Source organism: Hordeum vulgare, chromosome 7H (assembly GCF_904849725.1).
Source record: "Hordeum vulgare subsp. vulgare chromosome 7H, MorexV3_pseudomolecules_assembly, whole genome shotgun sequence".
Taxonomy (NCBI): Eukaryota; Viridiplantae; Streptophyta; class Magnoliopsida; order Poales; family Poaceae; genus Hordeum; species Hordeum vulgare.
In genome coordinates this window covers 200,644,342-200,668,246 of record NC_058524.1, presented here as the reverse complement: position 1 = coordinate 200,668,246, position 23,905 = coordinate 200,644,342, and the positions used below count along the sequence as shown (strand labels likewise).

The following is a 23,905-nucleotide window of genomic DNA, read 5'->3' as shown; positions in this document are numbered from 1 at the left end:
GCTTCTGCCTGCGGAGTGGACGGAGCTTTCTGCTTCTGCTTCCGAGTGTTACTCCCATCTCCATCGGCGACTGTTTTGTGCTTGCCGCTTCGGATGCGATCTTCTTTTTCGCCATTTGCATAGCGTGCTGCTATCTCCATCATCTTGCTCATGGAGATGTCGCCTGTTCGGTCGAACTTCAGGTACAGATCCCTGTACCGCACGCCTGCCTTGAAGGCGCAGACTGCTTGATGCACTGTGACGTTCTCCACCGTGTGGTATAGGGTTGTCCAACGCTGAATGAAATCACGCAGGGGCTCATTCTGCTTCTGGACGCAATGCTAGAGCTCCACGAGGCCAGCAGGGCGCTTGCACGTCCCTTCGAAGGTCCTGATGAACACTCGGGCCAGATCTGCCCAGCTGTAGATGCTTGAGGGGGCCAACTGGTTCAGCCACGCTCGCGCCGAGCCGTCGAGTATCAGAGGGAGGTGCTTCATGGCGACATGGTCGTCCCCTCCTCCGATCTGGACTGCCACTCGGTAATCATCCAGCCACGTTTCTGGCTTGGACTCTCCTGTAAACTTGCTGATTCCCGTCGCTAATCGGAAGTTGGGAAGGATGTCAGCCGAACGGATGGCTCGACTGAAACACTCGGGACCAGAAACGATGGTCTTGCTTCCACTCGGACGGTCAATATCGTAACCATCGCGGTGGGCTCGGCCCCTGTCGACCCTCCGCTGGGCAATATGCCCTCTCGCGTCGGGCCTTGGGTCATAAGTGTCACCGACTGAACGCCGATCGAATCTCCACCGGACGACATGACGAACCGATGTAGTCGCAAACTCGCCGGAAGTCGCTTAGACGCCTGCCCCATGGTGGGCGCCAACTGTCGTGGGTATAAGTCTGACAGTAGATGTGTAGGGTACGAAAGGATGGGCAGAGCCTTAGCTACGGCGAGGTTGTATGAGTTCAGGCCCCTCTGCGGTGGAGGTAATAGCCCTACGTCTCAGTGCTCTGGGAGCTTGTTGTCGAGTGGAATATAGAATATAGTGAATTTCTAACCCCTGCACCAGTGGGGAGGGTGGCTTATATAGAGTGCGCTGCCCTCCACAACGGTTCGGTGCATAGGGGTGGAGTAGTGGCGAATAAATGCCTACGTTACAGGTAACGTACGTCTTAAATGCTAATAAAGGCACATGGAAACGTATGACCGTTTCCCTCCAGGGGGGTTACGATGCACAGAGTGGAATCCAGTCGGTCAGTTTGATATACTCCGAATGCTAGTTTTCGACTGGATGGTCAAGGATCTGTTACCGACTGGATGATGGGAACTCCTTAGTTCAGTCGGAACTAACTAAGGGCCTTGTCCCTTATGAGGGGTAGTCCTTCGATAGGACCTACAGGGCAGGCCTATGACCCTACCCTAGGACTATAACCCCATCATGCACCAACAAATACAAAAGACAAAATGATCAAACCATGACATGACCAAATGACCAAATGACCAAAAGACAAAATGTTTTTACCTGTATCTTCCACTATTTCATCTCCTTCCTCCACTATTTCATCTCCTTCCATTTCATCTCCTATTTCTCCTTCCATTTTGTTTCCTGCATCTGCATCCATTTCATCCTCATCTTCTGCAGGTGGAGTGTAGTTGAGGTCTGGGAGATCCATGTTCTCGTGAAGATATGAATAGTTAAGATGAAGAAAAATAACAAGATGAAGACCCTATGTGCATATTAATTCAGCAAAGTGCTTTTGACAGCACTTAACTGAATTCGTATGCACCTATGTGCATATTAATTCAGCAAAGTGCTTTTGACAGCACTTAACTGAATTCGTATGCACCTATGTGCATATTAATTCACCAAAGTGCTTTTGACAGCACTTAACTGAATTTTTATGCACATATGTGCATATTAATTCAGCAAAGTGCTTTTGACAGCACTTAAGTGAATTTTTATGCACCTATGTGCATATTAATTCAGCAAAGTGCTTTTGACAGCACTTAACTGAATTTTTATGCACCTATGTGCATATTAATTCAGCAAAGTGCTTTTGACAGCACTTAACTGAATTTTTATGCACCTATGTGCATATTAATTCAGCAAAGTGCTTTTGACAGCACTTAACTAAAATTCTTGCAAGAGTACAATTACAGTGTTTGCAAGAAAAATGGGGTAGCTCACCTACTGTTTATCTTGCTTTGTCAATTTCTTGCCTATTGTTCCAGAGTATAACCAAAAACAATAGTGACAACAGGCCCAGAGGAAGAGTATCAACTTGCTTGATTTGCTAGCCTATTATTCCAGTTTGTGGCTGCTAAACTTATTGTTCCAGTTTGTACTCTTTGTGTCTGCTCCTATTCCAATCTTCTTCACAGTATCAACTTGCTTGATCAACACAGCAGAGAGGAATCACATACTGTTGACACTGACAACAAAAGTTACTCTCACTGTTGATGTGCTGATTTTCTTAGTAGATTTCTGGGTGTGATTTGCTTAGCAGAGCAGGATTTGCAGAACACATTAGAGTGTGATTTGTGAGAGTATTCCTTGCTGATTTTCTTATCTGAATAACACAGGTACCCCAATCTGCAGCATAGCAGCACAACCTATAGCAGACCAGCAGAGCAGAGCAACAGAGCAACAGACCAGCAGACCAGCAGCAGCAGAGCAGATCTGGTATTTTCACTCCAGTGGCAAAAGGGTTGTCGATTGGCACTTGCTTCTCTGTCAACTGCTTCTTTCAGATTGGCACTTGCTTCTCTGTCAACTGCTTCTTTCAGATTGACACTTGCTTCTCTGTTACAGGGCGGAGGAGCTCTGGCCGGCAGGGGAGCTGTGGCCAGCGGGGATGGAGCTCAGGCTCTCGATTGGAGCGGAGGAAGACAGAGGGAGATGAGGGAGCTGCAGACTGGAGGGCCCTGACGGAGGGGAGGAGCCTGGCAGAGGGGCCCGACGGAGGGGAGGAACCTCGTGGAGGGAGGGACCTGGCGGACGGGAGGGGCGTGGTGGACGGGAGGAACGGGAGGAAGACGACGATCTCAGGGTGATTTTTAAATCAGGGGTAGTTTGGTATTTTTACATGTTTTCACCTGGTCTGAAAATACTCCCAGCGACAACTATTTCGGTACAGAGGGAGTAATATACACATATGGGTGTAAGTGTGGTGGGACACCCCGCTAAGCTGCATGCAAACACAATCCATTAAGGACATGTACGATGATGGTATATGGATACAGATGCACCATGATAAAAAATAGTTTAAGGCATCTATATTAACTTTTTCATATTAACGTTTTCTCTTCAATGCAAGCTATCATGAGGGTGCCTCATAAAAAAAGACTCTAATACACACGCATCACTACTTTTCACACTAACTTTTTCAGCTTTTTACACTGAACCACACATTTTCTTTTCAAGCACCCGCCTCCTGCATAGGATCCCGCTTACTTATCCGAACCTATTTTCTCAGACATCTGATCCTACATGACATACGGAGCATCATCCTAGGGTTATGCATTGTACATGCCCTAAGTTGCTATGCAAAAACTAGCCGGACGGATGTGGTTGTGCCGACGGGTGGTCCACGGATAGATGCAAGAGTCGTGAGGAGCAGGACATACCGAGAGGCGGCGTGGTGTGGTCAAGGTTCTAACCCCATCGAATCACTCCAAAACTTGACAGCGCCGAGGACCAGGTGCGTCGAATCTGACGGCAATAACGGCAAACATAGATCCGAATCAAGGTGACAGTGGCGCGTGACGGCAGCTGAGACAAGTAGGGCAACATCCAAGTGGATGTGACGTGGGGTGGGGAGGGCGCAGCCAAGGGGGAGGGGGAAATTTACTCCACAAGTGAATGGCCAAGTATATTTAGTAGGGGCTGCCTTGGAGTAAAATTTTCTCCTCTAACCATTATAAGGGTTAGAGAAGAAAAAAAACGAATTTTTACTCCTCTAAAGATTTATAGGGGTGGGTTAGAGATGTTCTAACATCTCAAAACAGATGCAGCAGCCAAACAACCTAGAGAACTGCCAAATCTTACACAATACTGGGTTTGTAAGATGGTTGTGAAGTGGACTACTGGAATTGTACTTCTAAGAGATCCATTGTAGTAGAAAGAGATCGTGGGATAAACACAATTGCCCAGGTCGCTACAGTTACAGATTACAGTAGCAGTCTAGTCTGATACAAATATCTGGGTTTTCGAAACTACTCCCTCCATCCAATAATATAAGACATAATGTCAAAAATAATCTTACATTTTGCGACCGAGGGGGTGGTTATCTAAATTACTGTTCTTTTCCCTAAACCAATAATAACGTTGATAATACAAAGATTTTTCTTTGCCCCAGACTGAACAATACTTGATCATTGATCTTGTGTGCATGCTTATTCATAAACATACAATCGTCCTAAGCAAGAAGAACACTTCAGTTTGACAACTAATAATTAAAAATAAGCTAGTTTTGCATTGACCTTTTGGAATATCACATTTCCTAAAATGCAAGACACGATTAATTTAGCAACTTCCTGGGTACTCCAAAATCGTTGAAGGATGATGCACCACCTGCACCACATCTTAACCAAAGAATGCCCCATTTTTTGCGACAAAATGTACAATACCTACAAGTGCGTATCGATTCTGGCAACAAAGAAGAGTTCTAATGATATCACCTTAGAACATACATACTGCGCAATAATGAACAGGTATGGAGACATTCTTGAAAGATTCAGCAAACTAAGGTTCAAGAAGAGCATGACACACTGCTAGGCAACAAAATATACATAGTATGGCATCAGACTTAAGAAAATTAATACTTCACTGAACACTTGACTACTTAAGATTTTTCGTGTCTAAATCATGAATTTAAAAAGATCCAAAAGAACTTCACATATATTTTGAACTGCAGCCATAAGAAAAATAGAAAGCAAAGTTCCATCTTGTGCCTATCAGTTCTTATGAATAAACATAGATGTGCATCACAATTTCAACCAAAACCTCCTGACCCCATATAATTATAATGTGTGCCGATGAAATAGTACCATGACCTGAACTTATATTAGCAAGCACATGCCATACCTCGATGCAAGACCAGTCACTGTGGGTAATCACAGAGACATCTCATTCTCATTAACTATGAGCCAAAGTTTCCATACCTTATATACAGAAAAGAGAAATATTAACTTGAAGCTAAAAACCATTAGATTGCTATCAGTAGAGGATGAACGTGTGTGAACTCTGTGAAAGTGGATAAGGCACGTTGAAGCGCAGATAGTAACGCACAAGCACGCCTCAGGCGGCACACCCCAACCCCTGGTGCTCTAGTACACGCCAGGGGCTCCTCTGTACTCTGATGTCTGAACGATGGACATCAATATGTGGGCGTGTGGCCGCATCTTGAGCTGGCACTCGCTTTGGCCTGTGGCGGGCAGCCGCCACCCACCCCTCTTGATATACACATCTTCTGTTACCAATAACAGCTAATCCATCCAGAGTTGGGTGTAGCCACTACTTTCCCACCCAACAACCAATTCATGAACTGGAGGAGATCTCCTCACGTCAGAACAACTCCACTTTCAGAGGCAGCATATGCAGATCGTCAATCCCCACTGGCCCCACTGATACAACGACGAGTCAGATCCTTAAAAAAAGGCAATTATGATCGTAAACCAAGATTTAATACCTACCCCTAATAATTTAGTTCTGCTAATTATTAGTGGTACTCTAAAGATCAATCAAATCTAATGTATTCCTCAGGAACTTGATTCGGAAAAGAATGGAGTGAACGCAGGGGGAGAGAAACAATAATGATGTTTATGAGTGTGACTATTCACATTGCCCCTAGGAGCATTATTACAGCATTTACCATGTTCACCTGGCTATTGGCTGGCAGGTGGATTCCCCTTGCTAGCCCCATTCACCACTGGGGTATATTGGCGACTGGCAGCTGATGTTCTGGTGCCTGTAAGCGAGTTCCTGCCTGGTGGAGTTCCAGCACTGGGAGCCGCGTTCCTGACTGGTGGTGTTCCAGTGCAAGGAGCCGCAGTCCTGACTGGTGGTGTTGCAGTGCCGGTAAGCGAGTTCCTGGCTGGTGGTGTTCCAGTGCTGGTAAGCAAGTTCCTGGCTGGTGTTATTCCAGTGCCAGGAGCCGCATTCCTGGCCGGTACTCCGGTGGCAGGAGCCATATTTTTAGCTAGTGTTCTGGTGGCTGGAACCGTATTCCTAACTGGTGTTCCGGCACCAGGAGCTATATTCTTGGCTGGTGTTCCGACGCCCGGAGCCGCATTCCTGGCTGGTGTTCCGACGCCCGGAGCCGCATTCCTGGCTGGTGTTCCTACGCCGGGAGCCGCATTCCTGGCCATTGCGCTACTATTTGAGCTCATAGCATGCTGCTTCTGGGCCATAATTTCTTGGCACCTATTTTGTTTGCCTGTGGTCCCTGGGCCAGGTGGCTTCCGATATATTGCTTTACTCAGCACACCAGCATTGCCTGTGCCAACAAGGCCGCTAGAGGTGACTGTTGATGGAAAGGACGCCCCATGTGAAGCTAGAGTTTTGGTCTTCTTCACGGTTGCTGGTGCTCTAGCAGACACAGGGATGCTTTTCACAACTGTGGGTTGCTGTTTCGGTTGTTTCTTCTGGCTGGGAATAGCACCTTGAGCTCCACGAGCAATTTTGACACCTTTGCTCTTATCCAAACAATCTGTAGTCAAGCAACCTTGGGCAACAAAGCGATCGAACTCCAGCATGTCAGCATCCTTGGGATCTATGCTCTCCTCAGCTTTGGGGTCTACCATCTCAGGCTGCTTTACCATCTCTGGCTGCTTCACCATCTCCGGCTGCTTCACATCTTCAGGAAACAAATCCTCCATCGTGACTGCACAAAATGTAGAGTCGTCGTCCATCACCATATTGTCGCATGGGCCAGACACTGATGCGGTGCTAAATGCTCTATCAGGTTCCAACAAATGTGCACTAACAGATTGTTCCAAGGGATTAACTCCTGCAACTTCTGACACAACATTAACTTGCTCGATTGACTGTGTTATCAAAACCGGAGGAGATGGTGTAGGGGCACTGCAGTTTGGAAGTTCTGGGTGTTGAGCACTACCAAGCTGTGTTCCAGGCTCACCAGCCATAGTGGATGCTTTAGAGCTTGTAGAAGTTTTTGAAGATCCTTTTCCTCGAAATCTTATGTGCACAGCTTGCGAGGATTGTGCAGCTTTCAATAAATTGGTGGCGATGCTTGCTGGGGCGATTCGTCCACCAGCAGCAATAGCTGCAGCCTGTATCGAGGAAGGAGCATTTGTAGGATTTGCTTGTGCAGTTTGCTTCTTAGAGCTATTTCGTGACTTGTTTGAAGTATTTGACACTTTTGAGGGTGCAGCTTGAGCAGGAGCTGGTTGCACCCGAGGAAGTGGAATCTGCCCTTGTGCTGGCACTGGTACTGGCAACGGGAATGATGAAGAGGATGTTGCACATTTTAACTCAGGTGCCGCAGCAACGAATACTGGAGCAGGATGTTGAGTGCTTTGTTGTGAAGCTCCTACATGAAAAGGCTCCAATGAGCACCAAAAGGCTAGCTCAAGGCACTCCAAAGATGCCAGAATGGATTTACATCTCAGAAATACAAAGAAGCTATAGAACAATGTTTGACTTGTTGATACTTCAGTAAAGAAGCATTATTCTAAATGAGAGCTGTACTGACAATGTATAAGAATTTTATAAATACCTGATCTTAATGTAGATAATCCACCAGGCTTCCCCATAGGCATATCAAGAGCCATAGAGAATGCCTTTTGAGTAGCTTTTATATCGAACTCTGATTTAGCTTTAGCCGGCTTGGTTGTTCCTTGACGCCTGCAAATGACTGCCCATCTCTGAAAACAACAATACACATTACCTAATTACTCTACAGACGAATATGTACATGGAGACACATGGATGTCCCATCATGCTAATCATTATAGCACACATCAGTTATATGCGAATGAGAACTAAACAAAAAGGCCAAGTAAGATTGAGATGGAACCTTTTCTAGGCATAGATCACAAGCAAAGCAACATAACTATTGCAGCAAGAAGCACATGCATTTGCCTACTTAGAGCATCTCTAGTACAACCCTCAAACCCTTAAATCTAAAACCAGTTTTAAGGGTTGAGAATTGGCCATTTTTGACACTTTTAAGGGTTGAAAAACAGGGGCAAAGAATAGAACCCTCAAACCCAACCCTTATAACGGAATATTCCTACGGATCGGCGAGGAGAGCTCGGGCGGACTCTTGCTGCGGGAGGCGGAGGGCGCGGGGGGTGGCGGAGGCGGCCGGGGAGGTCGAGGCGGAGGCGGGCGGCGGACGGGGAGGCCGAGGCGAACGGCGGCTGGGGAGGTCGAGGCGGGCGGGAGGCGGAGACGGTGGCTGGGAGGCCGAGGCGGGCGGCAGCGACGACGGGAGAGGTCGAGGCGGGCGACGGCCGGGGAGCTTGAGGCGGGCGGCGGGCGGGGCGTCTCGGGAGGTGGAGGGGCGGCAACGGCAGTCGGAGAGGCGGCCGGCGTGGGCGCGGGAGGTAGTTGGGATGGGGAATTTCCCTCCCGCGCTAGGATGGAACGGTTTGAGGGTTGGGGTACATTTTGCTCCCCAACCCTCACTTTTACAGGCTGGGAAGGCGTTTGAGGGTTGGACCTCTAAATTTTTTTACGGGTTTAAGGGTTCTAGTCTACGCCGTTTTTCCGACGAAAACTGTAAAAAAAAACGGTTATTTTTAAGGGTTTGAGGGCTCTACTAGAGATGCTCTTACCTTCGCATATTTGCAAAGGCATGCTACAAATTTATTATAATTCGGGAAGACTAAGGAAAACCAAATGGATGTAAACAAGGATGAACTGCAGCACAATAATAGATGCTAGTAGTATGCAATTTACAAAATGACCATAGAGTTAGTTACCTGAGACAATTGAACATGAGTTCTTGTGCTATCGAAGTTATATTTACGCAGAATGTTCAGCCAATTTCCTTCACCACACGTATGTACACCATCCATTAAGTCTGCATCCTCCTTGCTAGACCATGCTTTATGCTTCTTTGTCTTTTTATGAGGTCCATTCCCATCAAAAGGATCAGGAGATAACCCTGTATGGGATGCCTGTTTTGAGTTGGAAATTGGACCTGGACCATTTGGTGGACGATGGCTCTGAGCAAGCTGTTTGTCAGATGGAACACGCGGTATCTTCTCATTTGGAGTGTTTAGTAGAGGAACTTCTGAGTTAACACGATGACTAGAACCTTGCTCACGTGAAGGTCCATAGATTAAGATCTGCAATTTATATGATAGGATTATAAGTACCATTGTGCATACATAAGGTATGAAGAAAATTGTAATGCAAATACGCATCAGAGCAAATATTGACATTCGACATAGTTGGTAATCAAAAATTGCTAACCGAATAAAGATATGTCTTTTCCATAAATGATGACTCTTTTACGTTGTTACTAAGTGAAATGGAAGCCGTCATAAGAACTGTTATACTGAAAAATCCTTGCAACTTTTTATGACTAATCTGCCCAGCAATAGAAGACATTTAGGTGTAGACATGGTCCCCAAGTAGAACTGTGAGTATACTTGTTTTCAATTGCAAGAAGGATCAAATACATTCATAACCAAAATCATTCTCTGTGAAAAAAAAATGATTATTATTTTCATCTGTCTAATTTAATATTCAAAAAGATCTTCACTGCCAAAGATTAGAAGGTTTTACTGCATATATCATGTACTGCTACTCTTTCGTCACTAGAGGGGGCAAACATGATAGACACCCTTTTGTAACTGGAGGGGGCGAACATTATGGTCCTTTATTCTTTTGCCTTTCTGCGTGTAAAGGTAGAGATTACTGACTCATATTTGCAGTTGCAGAATTAGTAGATCAGTCAGTTTTCTGTACACACTACTTTAAGTTCGTGAAACTTGAGAGGGTGAGCTCTGACTCTGAGGCATGCCCATCTTATAAATCAAATAAAATGAACCTTTACACTCTCTCTAATAGGACAAGAAACTTAGATGAAACATATGAACTCCATGTTCATTGACAAATACATATACATACAGCCAAAACTGTTCACTATACTATGATTTCTAGTGAAACACCATGCTTCATCTCCCGTTTGATAACGAGACATCAATCAAGCTTTTGAGCAGAGCCAACAATCAATCAGCCTTGCTAGCCGCATACTGAAGAGCAAACTGCATCTGCAGTCCTAAAAGTATTGAGGGGGTGTCAAGTTAGTCCTAATTCTATTGAGGTGCACATTCCGGTCCCCATAGTACCTTAAGGGAGCATTTGGTTCTAAGAAAACCAGATTGAAAGGAATGTGAAAAATACTAGGAATATTACCGTGGTAATGAGATAATTAGGAAATATGGCATTACCGTTAAAGTTTTCAATGAATCCAAGATTGAGTTGTTTGGGTCATTGGTTGCAATAACCTGTTCACGAGATTGTATTTTGTAGATTAATACTGATGTATTGCAAAGACCTGCTGTTGTTTTATTTCTTCATGTCCCTTTATGACAAAGACTTTCAGATTGACCACTTTTTGGGCTAGTATTTTTATTATCAAAACACTTTTTCTTAGACTGGACTACTTATCAATGGAAGGCCGTTAGGTTTGACTTTAGAAACTTTTACTCGGCTAGGATGCTGTTCTTTCACTGCTGATGAGACTGCTTTTAGCGTAAATAAAGGCACGCTGTGAAAGAATCTGTATCTTACTAACTTATACAGAATAAAACTCAAATTAGTTCACTAGGACTATTATCGATCTTCAACAAAATCTGGCTCATGAACAAGGAAGGCATGGCTCATGAACAAGGTCGGAAGACTAGCATTGCTCAAATCGGTGCTCAACGCTATCCCGGTTCACCAAATGCTGGCATCCCCCCCCCAAAAAAAAAAAAAAACTCTCAAGCAACTGCAGAAGATCTAGAGAGGCTTTCTGTGGGCTGGCCGCGTCGTGGCCAATGGCGAGCACTGCCATGTCAATTGGCGCCATGTGTGCCGCCCGATTGAGTACGGTGGCTTGGGGATCCGAGACCTAGAGCGCGCCGGGCTGGCACTCAGACTACGATGGTTGTGGTACGCTCGCACCGACGATGACCGCGCATGGCAAGGGCTCGCCCTGCAATTCTCCCATGAGGAGCGAGCGCTATTCTTCGCCTCCACTACCATGGTCATCGGAGATGGACGGACTGCCCTGTTTTGGGACGACCGCTGGCTACATGGGCAGTCTGTGAGCGAATTCGCACCGGCGCTATATAAATGCATACCCAAACGGCGACACAAAACAAGAACGCTGGCAGAGGGGCTCACCGGCAACTCATGGGCACGCAACATCCAAGGAGTCATCAGGATACACGAGATTGGGCAATATCTGCAGCTTTGGCAGGCCGTGCAACACATCACCCTCACGCACGAGCCCGACCGAATGCTATGGAGATGGACGGCAAGCGGCACATACTCGGCACAATCATGCTACGCCGTGACGTTCCACGGCTCCACGCGCTGCCCCTCATGAAAACTGGCGTGGAAGAGCCGGGCGCCGCCTCGCGTCAAGTTCTTCAACTGGTTGGCAAGCAAGGCTCGATGTTGGACGGCTCGATGTTGGACGGCGGAGCGGCTTGCTCGACGCAGCCTACCACACCACCTCTGATGCCTATTGTGCGATCAAGGTCCGGAGACTACTCAGCACCTTCTTTTGGCATTCCCGTTTGCCCAGCAAACTTGTGAAAGCACAATTGCTCCCTAAAGTGGTTTTGCTAATTAATAACAATATATGCATAATTGGACTAATGATCTTATCCAAGTATATTTTAGAAAAGTTCAAAGATGCCTTGGCTAAAGGATTGTGAGGAGAAACCCCTTCATGAAGGAAAGGAATAGGATTGGCTCAAGCTTCAAGCTACAAGACTCTACATTTTATATTTGTGAGAAATCACTTTGAGTCCATAGGAAAGCCAATATTATTAAAAGGGGGTAAGGTACTATGATGAATTGGTTGCTCAAGTGCTTAGAGATAGCCACCAAAAATATTCACTCATCCTCCCATAAAATATCTATGTCCAAAGCTAAACCAGCAAAATCGATGCCACCAACTTTTTCCACTCGGCCCTACCGATTTTCCATCAGACCTATGCCAAACCCTAATCTCTTGGTACCACCAATTTTCATATATGTGCCACCGAGATCAGTGACCAACTTTTTGTTGAGAAAATTCCAAGAATCAGAATTTCCAAGTTTGGAATCGGTCTCACCGAGATTTGGAAACTGCTCCAGGTCATCGTATCGGTACCGTCGAGATTCATATATCGGTCTCACCGAGAATTCAAAAGTTGCCACATTTAGTGCAACTCGGTACCACCGAGATTCATTTCAGTGTCGCCGAGTTGGGCAATAATGTTGTAACGGTTGTATTTTGGGGGATGCCTATATATACCCCCTCCACCTCCTCTCATTCGCAGAGGAAGCACTCAGACCATACTTACACTTGTCATATCCATTTTTCTGAGAGAGCCACCTACTCATGTGTTGAGATCAAGGGATTCCAATCCAACCATTTGAAACTTGATCTCTAGCCTCCCCAAGTTGCTTTCCACAAAATCAATCTCTCCTACCCATGCCAAATCTATGAGAGAGTGATTGAGTGTTGAGGAGACTATCATTTGAAGCACAAGAGCAAGGAGTTCATCATTCTACCGCATCTATTACCTTTTGGAGGGTGGTGCCTCCTAGATTGATTAGGTGTTGCTTGGGAGCCTCATACTTCGTGTTGTGAAGATGAACCAAGAAGTTTGTAAGGGCAAGGAGATCGCCTACTTCGTGAAGATCTACCGTGAGTGAGGCCAGTCTTGTGTGGAGTAAGCCATGGTGGAATAGACAAGGTTGCTTCTTCGTGGACCCCTTGTGGGTGGAGCCCTCCATGGACTCTCGCAGTCGTTACCCTCCGTGGGTTGAAGTCTCCACTAACGTGGACGTACGATAGCACTACCTATCGGAACCACGCCAAAAATCGCCGTGACAACCTTTGCGTTTGATCTTCCTACCCTACCCTCTACATTACATTTGCATGTCTTTACTTTCCGCTGCTATACTCTTAGATATGCATGTGTAGGGTGAACTTGACTAGTCATAATTGCTAAAACTGGCCCACAACTAAAATTGGGAAAAGGCTAAGTTTTTATTTTGTCAAGTAGTCTAATCACCCCCCCCTCTAGACATACTTCGGATCCTACAACTTGGCACGACATCCTAGCCTGGACACGCATACCAGCACACACACACACACCCCACACACACACACACCAACAAACCTACACTAATAGACCGGTGGCAGAGTGCAAAGGAGCAGACACCCCCGGCGTTGCACAAAGGCCTGCAATCCATCACCATGCTCGTCCCCTGGATGATTTGGAAACACTGGAACGAATGCGCCTTCGACAACGCACGACCCTCGATCGACGCATTAGTGGATAAGATCAGAGATGAGGCCATGTGTTGGGCACTCGCTGGGGCACAATGCCTACAGGTTGTTCTGCCCACATCCTGGGATGTCCACTGACCAGGCGCACGGCCCATGTATCACCAGCCTTAACGAGCCTTTTGCGTTTTCTCAAAAAAAAACAAAAACTAGAGTTTGTGCTCAACAAGAGAGTACGATTCCAAAAAACAAGTAATTGTATGTTTAATTTAGCAATGCAAACGTGAGAAGAAATTGGTTGCACACCATGTCAAGGTTGCATTGTAAAATAAGAAGACATGATGGACTGAATTGTCTCAACACCATTAGTCGGATGAGTCTTAATTAGTACACTTGGCATGGATGAGGTCCTAAATGGGATGGACACAAAACCCTTCACAAGATAATTATAGTTCGATCACTATGTTTGAATCAAACTAATATTGCAAGTCTAGTATTTTTTTAGGAAGAAAAATGAGGCGACGATGGACTCCGGGTCAGGGGTAATCCAATATAGCCATCTGTTTCAAAAGGAATCATAATGCCCCAAAACAAATGGGATCGTATCATGGTAATCTAAAGTCTCTAACTAACATTCCAAGTGGATATGCCAAATAGGGGAATCAAACCAGAGTGCCTCGTGATTCCACTAATCTTTACAAGATTCTTGCAACCAAGCACAGCCTAAAAGTGAGCCACCGTGGGTCCTGAGCGGCTCAGCTCAGCACGGGAGCTCCCTTTGCGGCAGAACTCCTGCCATGGCAGCATTCTGGCTGTGTGGCTGCGGTCAAAGCACCACGAGTGCGGTCAGCACTGAGCTGGGTTGCCCAGGTCCCACAGTAACTCACTTAAGGTACTATAAGGGATCGGAGTCTGTACTTTCATGTACTTAGGACTAACTTAACACCACCTCAATACTTTTAGGAGGGCAAATGCACTTTACTCGGTACTGGATATGTCACAGTTACACACGTACTACATGAAACTCCTAATACACAGCAGCGTTACTAGTAAGGAAATCCAAGTAGGTCACACCTTGCAACTCCTTTGCATAAGATCGTAATAAAGGATCTATATGGACAAGCCAATAATCATATCGCATAGATAACACGACATTAGATGGCTTGTGGTACAATAGGACATAATGACCTTAAGCAGATGCCAAACAAAATTCTGTGCACATCTCGCACTCAATCCCAGATATGCTTGATCAAAGAATCAAATACAAAAAAAATGAAACTACTAAATACATTGATGGCGTTTAAGTTCGTATATCCGGGTTCTGGGTTCCAGTTCACACAGATAATAAGGCAAGGTGGGTGAAACAGAAAATTAGGCCTTTGGCATCCTAAATCCAAAAGGAGCATCTGATAAGCAAATGAAACGTATCAGCTACAATAGAGACAGAAATGCTTCTGACAAAAACAAAATGTGGTACCTTGGCGAACCGTGAGGCCTCAGCTGCAGCTTCGTTGCTCGGCTTAGGAAAGGGTTCAATCTCACATTCCAAGTCGCTCTCATCACCCTGCCATCATCAATCAGGGCAACAGAAGTACCACAATACAGTTAGGAAAAGATAAGGTGACAGTAGAACAAACTGAAATTCTATATACCAACCTCTCAAGATCTAACAGTTCCTAAAACGAAACAGTAAAAATAAGTTCCTAGAACAACAATACTGGCTAGAATACACAATTTTGAAGCTAGTCGAAATTAAATTGGCACGATAAAGAAAGAGCACAAACCAGAGGCTGCGCGCCAATATCCTCGGCATTCTCGATGAAGGCATGTCGGTAGGCCATGTAGCGCCAAAGCATCTGGTACTCGCGGGCAGAGGTGATCCCCGTGGCCGTCTTGGCCACCAGCGCCCTCCAGTCGATGCTCCTTCTCTCCGCGTGCTGCGCCACCTCCTGAAGCGCCGTCAGGATTGTCGCGGGCGAGTACCTGCAGCAAGATTGAGTGGCGCGCTAAAACCCTAGGGCGGGCCGGAGAGAAGCGGCGAGTAGAGCGAAGGTTGAGGAGAAGGACAGACTTGTGGAGGATGAGGTACACCTCGTCCTCGGAAAGATCTCGCTTCCGCTTCCCCGTCGCTGCCACCACCATCTCGAAGTTTGTGACTCGTCAGCACTTTGGCGGTTAACTGGGGGAAAACTACAATAGAATAGAATCAGCTCGTGGAATTGTTATTATTTTGAAATGGAGGCAAAAGTTTTGCCTCATGCATTAATTAAGAAGAGAGTTGCCCGATTAATTTATGGAAAACCGGGCGAAAACCGCAGAGACCTGCAGAGTCATGTGAACTACTCCCAAACTATGAAGCCATAGGACCACAAAGGTGACCAACAAACACACCCAACGTAGAACCACTGCAACCCCCAAAAACTTGGGTCACAACTTCACCAATGGAACTCCATCGCCCCCTACACGTTACAGCCTAGACAACTATATCATGGAAGCACATGTGCCTCCCCATTATCATCATCTTTTTTCCGCTGCACTTGTTAGATTTCTTTTTGCGGATACCAGGTGGAAGATAGAACTTTGTACATTTCATGCTTAGTCAAAACACCGGTGGTACTTTGGCTAGTCACATGTAAAGTGATGATTTGGTCCGACAGGCACACACTAAAACAGATCATCAGCTTGCTTTTTTTGTTTGCTACTGATCATCAGCTTGCTTTTTTTGCAACTGATCATCAGCTTGCTTTTTTTTGCAACTGATCATCAGCTTGCTAATACATGTTACTGCCGCAGTATAGATCTCTAGTTATTTATTTTACTTGTAAAGTTCCAGATGATAATATCTAAAACAATACCCTGTTTTTTTATAGCCAAAAGCAAGCCATCAATATCACACCGACGGTCTATTTCCTGCTATTATATCCAGGTGGGTAAACTGGTAGGTGTGTGTTCTATTGCAGAGGCACGAACGCATCTACTTGCTTCAGCCCAACAGCAGCGGCTCCAATCAGTTCCAGTACTACTAGCTACAGCGATGCGCCTTTTCCATCTAAACTGAAACAAAGTCAGCGGATTACCCAGGATGAGATTGAGTACCTGCTGGAACAGTGGCGCGATCCCGATGCAGGCATACACGGCGCAGCAAGAACCAGTGGAGGGAAAGTCCCCCGGGTTGGCTACGTTGGCAGGGACCGATCGGCGGCGACACCCAGCGACGGCGGCGCAGAGGCGACTCGACAGCAACGACGACCTAGGTGGCGGCGGCCACGAACAGGCTCTGAAAAGAGGGGTTCGTGCGTGATGCTTCGGGCTGGTGGGCCTTTTTTCCAAAATTATCCAATGGATTTTGGTTTTTTGGCAAACAAATTATCCAATGTTTTTTTTACAAGGCAAAACTTTATTTCACAAAAATGGCGACCTCGTTAAAGACAGTATAACCGCACCTAATCCCTGTCCTCACAGCGATTTGCTTTTTGGACCGTCCGTTTATGCGATCTCGACATTCGTGGCCGTCAGATCTCGTGTACAAAGCGTTTTGTCCCGCAGTATGTGTAATCTGGCCCAGCTGCCGTGTGGGCTGCTCCTCCAGAGGCCGAAATGAAGGCCTCTGGTGCACTGGGCCGTCAGCCCATTCCAGCGCTAAAGGAGGTCCGTTGAGCTTGCGGCATAAAGAGGAGCGACCGCATTCAATTCTTCCAGCTCCAATTCGGTTGCCTCAAGAAAAGAAAATCTCGTCCCGATTCGAGACGGAGCAAAGAGATAGCGTCGTCGCCGGCGACACTCGTGATGCCCGCCGTCAAACGGAAACCTCCATCCCTCCCTGCATCTCATCTCTCCTGGCAAGCCCGTGCCTAGGTTATCTCATCTTCTCCTTACTTCCCCTCTGGTGCCCTGCCGAGCGCAACTTGGAGCGGCAACCCCCACCACGATCCGCTTCGTCCTCCCTTCACCGAGTCATCCAGGTGGCCATGGTGTCTGCAGTTGCGTTTAGGTACGTACGTCGTATACGCGATCCCCCTTCCCCGCCGCTCGTTGCTCTGCACGACCTGTGTTGATTGTTGGCTTTCCCTGGTTGGTGTGGTTATGTACCTGAGATCAATTTGTGCGGGGCTTCGAGTAGCATATAACCTGGTTAGAGTAAAAATGTCCTAGCTGGATTTCGGAAGAGATCTCTCTAGCGAAAACGAAGGATTTCCCATGGACCAGGGAGAAAAAGAGGGACCCTATTCTCCCCACCATCCTCACTTGCGAAGGCAAATGCATCTGCAGAAGGTACAAGTTGTCCAAGTCTATCTTCCTTACAGTTGAACACAAATGCCCAAGTAAATACTTCCCTAGAAAAAGTAAATACAACCGCACCTAATCCCTGCCCTCACAGCGATTTGCGTTTTGGACCGTCCGTTTATGCGATCTCGACATTCGTGGCCGTCAGATCTCGCGTACAAAGCATTTTGTCCCGCAGTATGTGTAATCTGGCCCAGCTGTCGTGTGGGCTGCTGCTCCAGAGGCCAAAATGAAGGCCTCTGGTGCACTGGGCCGTCAGCCCATTCCAGCGCTAAAGGAGGTTCGTTGGGCTTGCGGCATAAAGAGGAGCGACCGCGTCCAATTCTTCCAGCTCCAATTCGGTTGCCTCAAGAAAAGAAAATCTCGTCCCGATTCGAGGCGGAGCAAAGAGATAGCGTCGCCGCCGGCGACACTCGTGATGCCCGTCGTCAAACGGAAACCTTCATCCCTCCCTGCATCTCATCTCTCCTGGCAAGCCCGTGCCTAGGTTATCTCATCTTCTCCTTACTTCCCCTCTGGTGCCCTGTCGAGCGCAACTTGGAGCGGCAACCCCCACCACGATCCGCTTCATTCTCCCTTCACCGAGTCATCCAGGTGGCCATGGTGTCTGCAGTTGCGTTTAGGTACGTACGTCATATACGCGATCCCCCTCCCCCTCCCCCGCCGCTCGCTGCTCTGCACGACCTGTGTTGACTGTTGGCTTTCCCTAGTTGGTGTGGTTATGTACGTGAGATCAATTTGTGCGTGGCTTCGAGTAGCATATAACCTGGTTAGAGTAAAAATGTCCTAGCTGGATTTCGGAAGAGATCTCTCTAGCGACAACGAAGGATTTCCCATGGACCAGGGAGAAAAGGAGGGACCCTATTCTCCCCAGCACCCTCACTTGCGAAGGCAAATGCATCTGCGGAAGGTACAAGTTGTCCAAGTCTATCTTCCTTACAGTTGAACACAAATGCCCAAGTAAATACTTCCCTAGAAAAAGTAAATACGGATCAGCTTTTATCATGAGCTTACTTAGGCATTTGTGTTAAATTAATTATTCCTATTGTGCCTACATTACATGTTTTGCTATTTCAAATGATGTGAGCAAACAGAGCTTTTGCATAAGATGAACACATATCTAATATCTGAAAAAGTATGTGATAATATTGCTCATAAATAATTAGCTTTTCTGATTGTGAAAAACCCTTTAGTTTTCCAGAATTTGCAAGCCATAGAAGTTCATATCTGATTAGTTAAAGCTAAGCAGCCTTCTTGTTCATTTCAGGTATGTCGGTCTTGGTGTTTGTATAGTTGAACGGATTAACCTAGCTAGACCTGAGTTTGCATCTATGTTCTGTTGCGGTGAAGTTATGCATTTTTGCGTATTTCTCCCTTGGATGTCAATTGTCAAGTTCCATCACACACAAAATCATTGGTGTTTTCCTACTGGGGGGTTATCATTTTGTAGGTAATATATTTCTGCAAGAAAATAAACCCATTTGAAGTATTCAAGTAGAGGTGTGGCCTCTCAATTAATCAAACTTTATTCTAGAAAATGTCAACCAATCTTTCTCTTTGGCTGTAGACTTGAACCACTATATAACATCGAATAAACAAGAGATGAACTTCTTAGGCGACCGGTTTAATCGGAGTGAGGCAATGCTTGCTTTGACGATCGATTCAGGTCTCCTCCCATGCATATACATGCTCCTTGCTGCTGTGCTGGAGACGAGCAAAAGCATGGAGTGGATTGGTTGTTAGATTTGTCGCCAACTCGAGAGAACACCGTACTAGACAGGTGCCATGGTGGCTGGTGCTTACGTCACGGGCAACAACGAGCACCTCCGGCTGCCGATCGTCAGTGTCATAGAAGCCCCCTCACTCGAGTGCATGTGTGTCACTCAACCATTCCTGTAGCTTAAAGGACACTCCAATCGTAAGTGCCTTTCATTCACGTACTATCTTTGCACCCTTTCTTATCTCTATATTTGGTCAGTCATTTGTTTGATGAAATGCACAAATCAGTTTTCCTCTTGGATATCTATGTATGCATTCTTTGAAGTCTTCAATTCATGAAAGCGAACATTGGAAATGTGCATGTTATTATTGGCAAATACACCGTTAAATAATAATCGTCTGCAACTTTATTAAGAATGTATTAGTTAGCTACATATAGCAGATAAAAACACTTACTGTATCCTGTACCCCCCCCCCCCTCACTTCACTAAACATTTCAAAAAGTTCCCATGCCAAAATGTCAAAACATTGTATTGTAGTATGTGCTCTCTCTTTTTGCCAAAGAAAACAAAGTGTATTTTGATCATATAGTCCCAAATATGAAGCACATTTACTTTTCAGGGTTTAACTATGTACCCCATCATGTGTCGTTTTCCTCCAATTGATGTTCATTAAACTGAACAAGAACCATATCCTGCCATACTACCCCAATACTTATTTGCAAGGCAACTAAAGTTTCTCTCTTTTATTGCTAACAAATAGGTTAATAGATGCACATTGTATTTAAGAAAATTATATATTTAAGAAAATTATAAATAGATGGGCGCGGCAACGCGCGCCATAAATGATCTAGTTTACAATAAGATGAGAAGTAAAGTCCGGGATAGCATCTTTCCAAATCTCACAAGATCTACTAGCGAGAGATGATTTTGCTATACAATCAGCTACATAATTTGCATTCTGAGAGCACTTACTTAGAGCATCTCCAACCATTAAGGCGCCCTAGGGGACGAAATAACGCCACGTGGGGGTCAACTAGCAAAAAAATGGCTTGGGGGCCTCGGGTTCCGAGTCATGCCCCCACCCAACACTAAAAGACAAAGAAAAAAAATAAAATGGGCGAGATGCATGCACATGGGTGGGCCTCTTGCATGCAGGAGAGAGAGGGGCTGAGAGGGAGTTGGAGGCTCACAGTGGCCCTGTTGCATGCAAATAATAATGCGGCGCTCCCGGGCGCCCCCCAGAGCGTTGGGTTTGGCCTGGGACCGCCGGGGTCAATTTCGGCCCTAACCGGCGAAAAAGTGGCTCCTAGGACGTGACTGGGGCGTTTTTTCTTCGTCGGCGACAAAAAATCGCCTTAAAGGGCTTGTTGGGGCCGCGGCTCGAGATGATCTTACTTCATACTTTGCATAGTCCACACCCATCTCTTTACTTTCCACAAGGATAACTGATTCGTGCCCATAGGAGAGAATTGCTTGAGCCAGTGCCTTCAACAATATCTCTTTCCCCTTCATCGAGAGCACCTTTTCCTTCCAACCCTTAATTCCCTGGCAAATTCTATCAATAAGATGCTGAAAACAGTCACCTCGATCCACTCATACCATAGTGGAGAGACCCAAATATATATTTGTTAATACCCTAGTTAGAATATACAGGTTTGTACATACCTCTTCTCTAACAAGAACATTTGTATTTGGGTTGGAAAAAATGCTAGATTTTGGTGTGCTTACACACTGCCCACTACTTCCACAATAAACCTCCAGGACTCTCTTCGGTGTCTTGCATTTTGGACATTTGCTTTCATAAGAATCAGCGAGTCATCTACAAAAAGTAAGTGGGGTATAGGTGGTGCATCTCGGCACACTCTTATACCTTCAATTGCCCCCACTTCTTCTTCATGAGCTAATAAGCTAGAAAGCCCTTCTGAACAAATTAAAAATAGATAGGGGACACAGGGTCTCCCTGTCTAAAACCTGTTGATGGTATGATCTCTTCCTTTCCACTCCACTGAATCTTATATTATATGTCACTGAGGAGACACATTGCATTATCATATCCACCCAAAGCGGGTGAAATCCCAATTTCAACATCATTTGTTTGAGAAAACCCCATTCAACTCGATCATATGCCTTCATCATGTCCAATTTCACAGCACAAATCCCATTAGAGCCATGAATCTTCTTTTTTATTGCATGAAAGCATTCATAAGCTACCAACACATTGTTAGTTATAAGTCGCCCAGGAACAAAAGCACTCTGTGTTGGAGATATTACCTCGAGAAGAATCTTCTTGAGCCTATTTGCGATTGTTTTTTATATGATTTTATAAACCACATTGCATAAACTAATAGGTCTAAACTGTGTGATTACCTTCGAGCTGTCAACCTTTGGAATTAACACGATATTCGTTGGATTCCATCCTTTCGGTATATTCCTAGTATGAACTTCCTCTAACACCTCATCAGTAAGATCATCACCTAGGATGTGCCAGAACCGTTTGAAGAAAACAACATGCAGTCCATTGGGTCTGGGTGCCTTCATATCTCCAATCTGAAAAAGGGTCTTGTGGACCTCCTCCCGCGAGTATGGAGCCATCAAAAGTGCATTCATCTCTACACTGACTTTCGGTTTTACCGTATGCAACAATCCTTGGTCATATTATGTAACATTAGAAGAAAAGAGACCACAGAAATAGTTTGAAACATGCGGGCTGAGGTTATCATTGTCCTCAACCCATCCGTTATTATTATCTTTCAATTTCTTAATCAAATTACTCCTCCTCCTAGCAGATGCAAACTGATGAAAATAATGGCTATTACAATCACCTCTATGTAGCCATCTAACATTGCCTCTTTGGGCCCAAAAAAAATCCTCTTGATCTAGTAAATTTCATATCAGTACTGATAGTTCTTTTTGCCTCGACCGAACCTCATTAGTAAATGGGGCTTGCATCAGCTTTTCCAGTTCCTTTTGCACTTTATTCGAACGAATTTGAGGTCCTTTAAGGACCCTTCTGTCACACTCATGCAGATCAAGGTGGACAACATCAACCCTTTCTTTCAAATTTGTATGGAGGCCTTGATGATGTGCCTTTTTCATATTGTTTTTATGATTTCTTCCACAGTTTCTTCTTCCAGCCACCTTGCTTCAAAATGCCGGTTATACTGTGGTTTTGCTGCCACTCTGCAAGGTACTGCATATCCAATGGTATTGTCCTATGATCAGATTTTCCCATTTCCAAATTACATAGGGCTTCGTGTGGGTGCATACCCATCCGCTCGCCATTAGTTACAGCTCGATCAAGTCGCTCTTTCAGACCACCACGAAACCACGTGAATTTATCTCCCACATAGCCCACATCTTCAAGAGCACAATCTGTCAATGAATCTTGAAAGTCCTGCAAGCAAGCTTGCTGTCTTGGCGGCCCTCCCTCCTTTTCTGACGACAACAAGATCTCGTTGAAATCTACAATGATGACCCAAGGTAACCTAGACTGGGCGTGCAAATCTCGTATGTATTGGTATGCACGATCCTTGTGTTCTCAACTGGGTTCTCCATAGATGCTCGTCAATCTGCAAATATCACCATTTGCCTCGTGAACATGAACATCAATTCCTTCGCGTGCGGTGGTCTGGGAGTGGATCCTCACCTCCTTTTTCCACACCATCAGCAAACCGCATGTCCTACCATCAGAGCAAGGTGCCACAATTCTCTCATCCATGCCTAACTTTCTCATCAGTCTTTCTGCCTTTTCATCATCCAAATGTGTTTCAGACAGGAAAACCAAGGATACCCTGACAATTTAGCCTTTCTACCATCAGAGCAAGGTTTATGCCGCCCCTGGATCTTGAGGAGCGAACGAACTGCCGGGGCACCGAGGATACCCCGACAATTCCAACTCAAGATCTTAATAGTGTAAAGGAACATTTGGGCATCTCCCTTCATTGATCAATCGCAACTTTCCCTGCGGAGGCTCAACCTCCGATTACAACACCATCACTCTGTGTAGAGCTAGCTCCGTGCGAAAATTTCAGACTCCAAGCACAACAAACTGAACCGATCAAGATGATCAGGTTGTACAACTTATCCTACTACGGCGCCACATGCAACGGCCACCAAACCGTAGTGGAGATAGAAAAACAGCAACGACACTCACGACATCGACCTCGGACTGCAAAACATCGGTCCCCGTGCCGCCGCCAAAGAGGCGGCCGGCGCCGGACCGGCGGAAACCTAGTCGCCTCTTGAGTCGCCTAGTCACCTAAACCCTAACTTCCCTTCCCATTAATTTTTTCACACGTCGAGCTGTTTCATTTAGCTTGACCACTACTGGCAAATTATCTAATGGTTAGCAATGAACGACGGTCAAAATGCAATTTTTTAATAGTTTGGATTGCTTACCACATGTGTCATGTAATTTGTTAAAATGTGTCTGAACTTTGATTTCG

The 23,905-nt window shown here is 45.7% G+C and overlaps 1 protein-coding gene across 2 annotated transcripts; it reads right to left on the bottom strand.

Moving 5' to 3' along the window:
- Positions 1 to 5,632: 5,632 nt before the first annotated feature.
- On the bottom strand, positions 5,633 to 16,758 carry LOC123408783. 2 transcript variants are annotated; one of them, XM_045101825.1, is made up of 7 exons: positions 16,552 to 16,758; positions 15,527 to 15,645; positions 15,240 to 15,438; positions 14,933 to 15,019; positions 8,933 to 9,301; positions 7,723 to 7,870; positions 5,633 to 7,536 (listed from the first exon to the last, which is right to left on the bottom strand). In XM_045101825.1, the coding sequence occupies exons 2-7, from the start codon at positions 15,595 to 15,597 to the stop codon at positions 5,870 to 5,872; spliced, it is 2,541 nt and encodes an 846-aa protein (XP_044957760.1). In that variant the 5' UTR covers positions 15,598 to 15,645; positions 16,552 to 16,758; the 3' UTR covers positions 5,633 to 5,869. The 2 variants fall into 2 exon arrangements, with proteins under 2 accessions (XP_044957760.1, XP_044957761.1); XM_045101826.1 differs by having other exon boundaries at positions 15,527 to 15,634.
- Between the last annotated feature and the right edge of the window lie 7,147 nt (positions 16,759 to 23,905).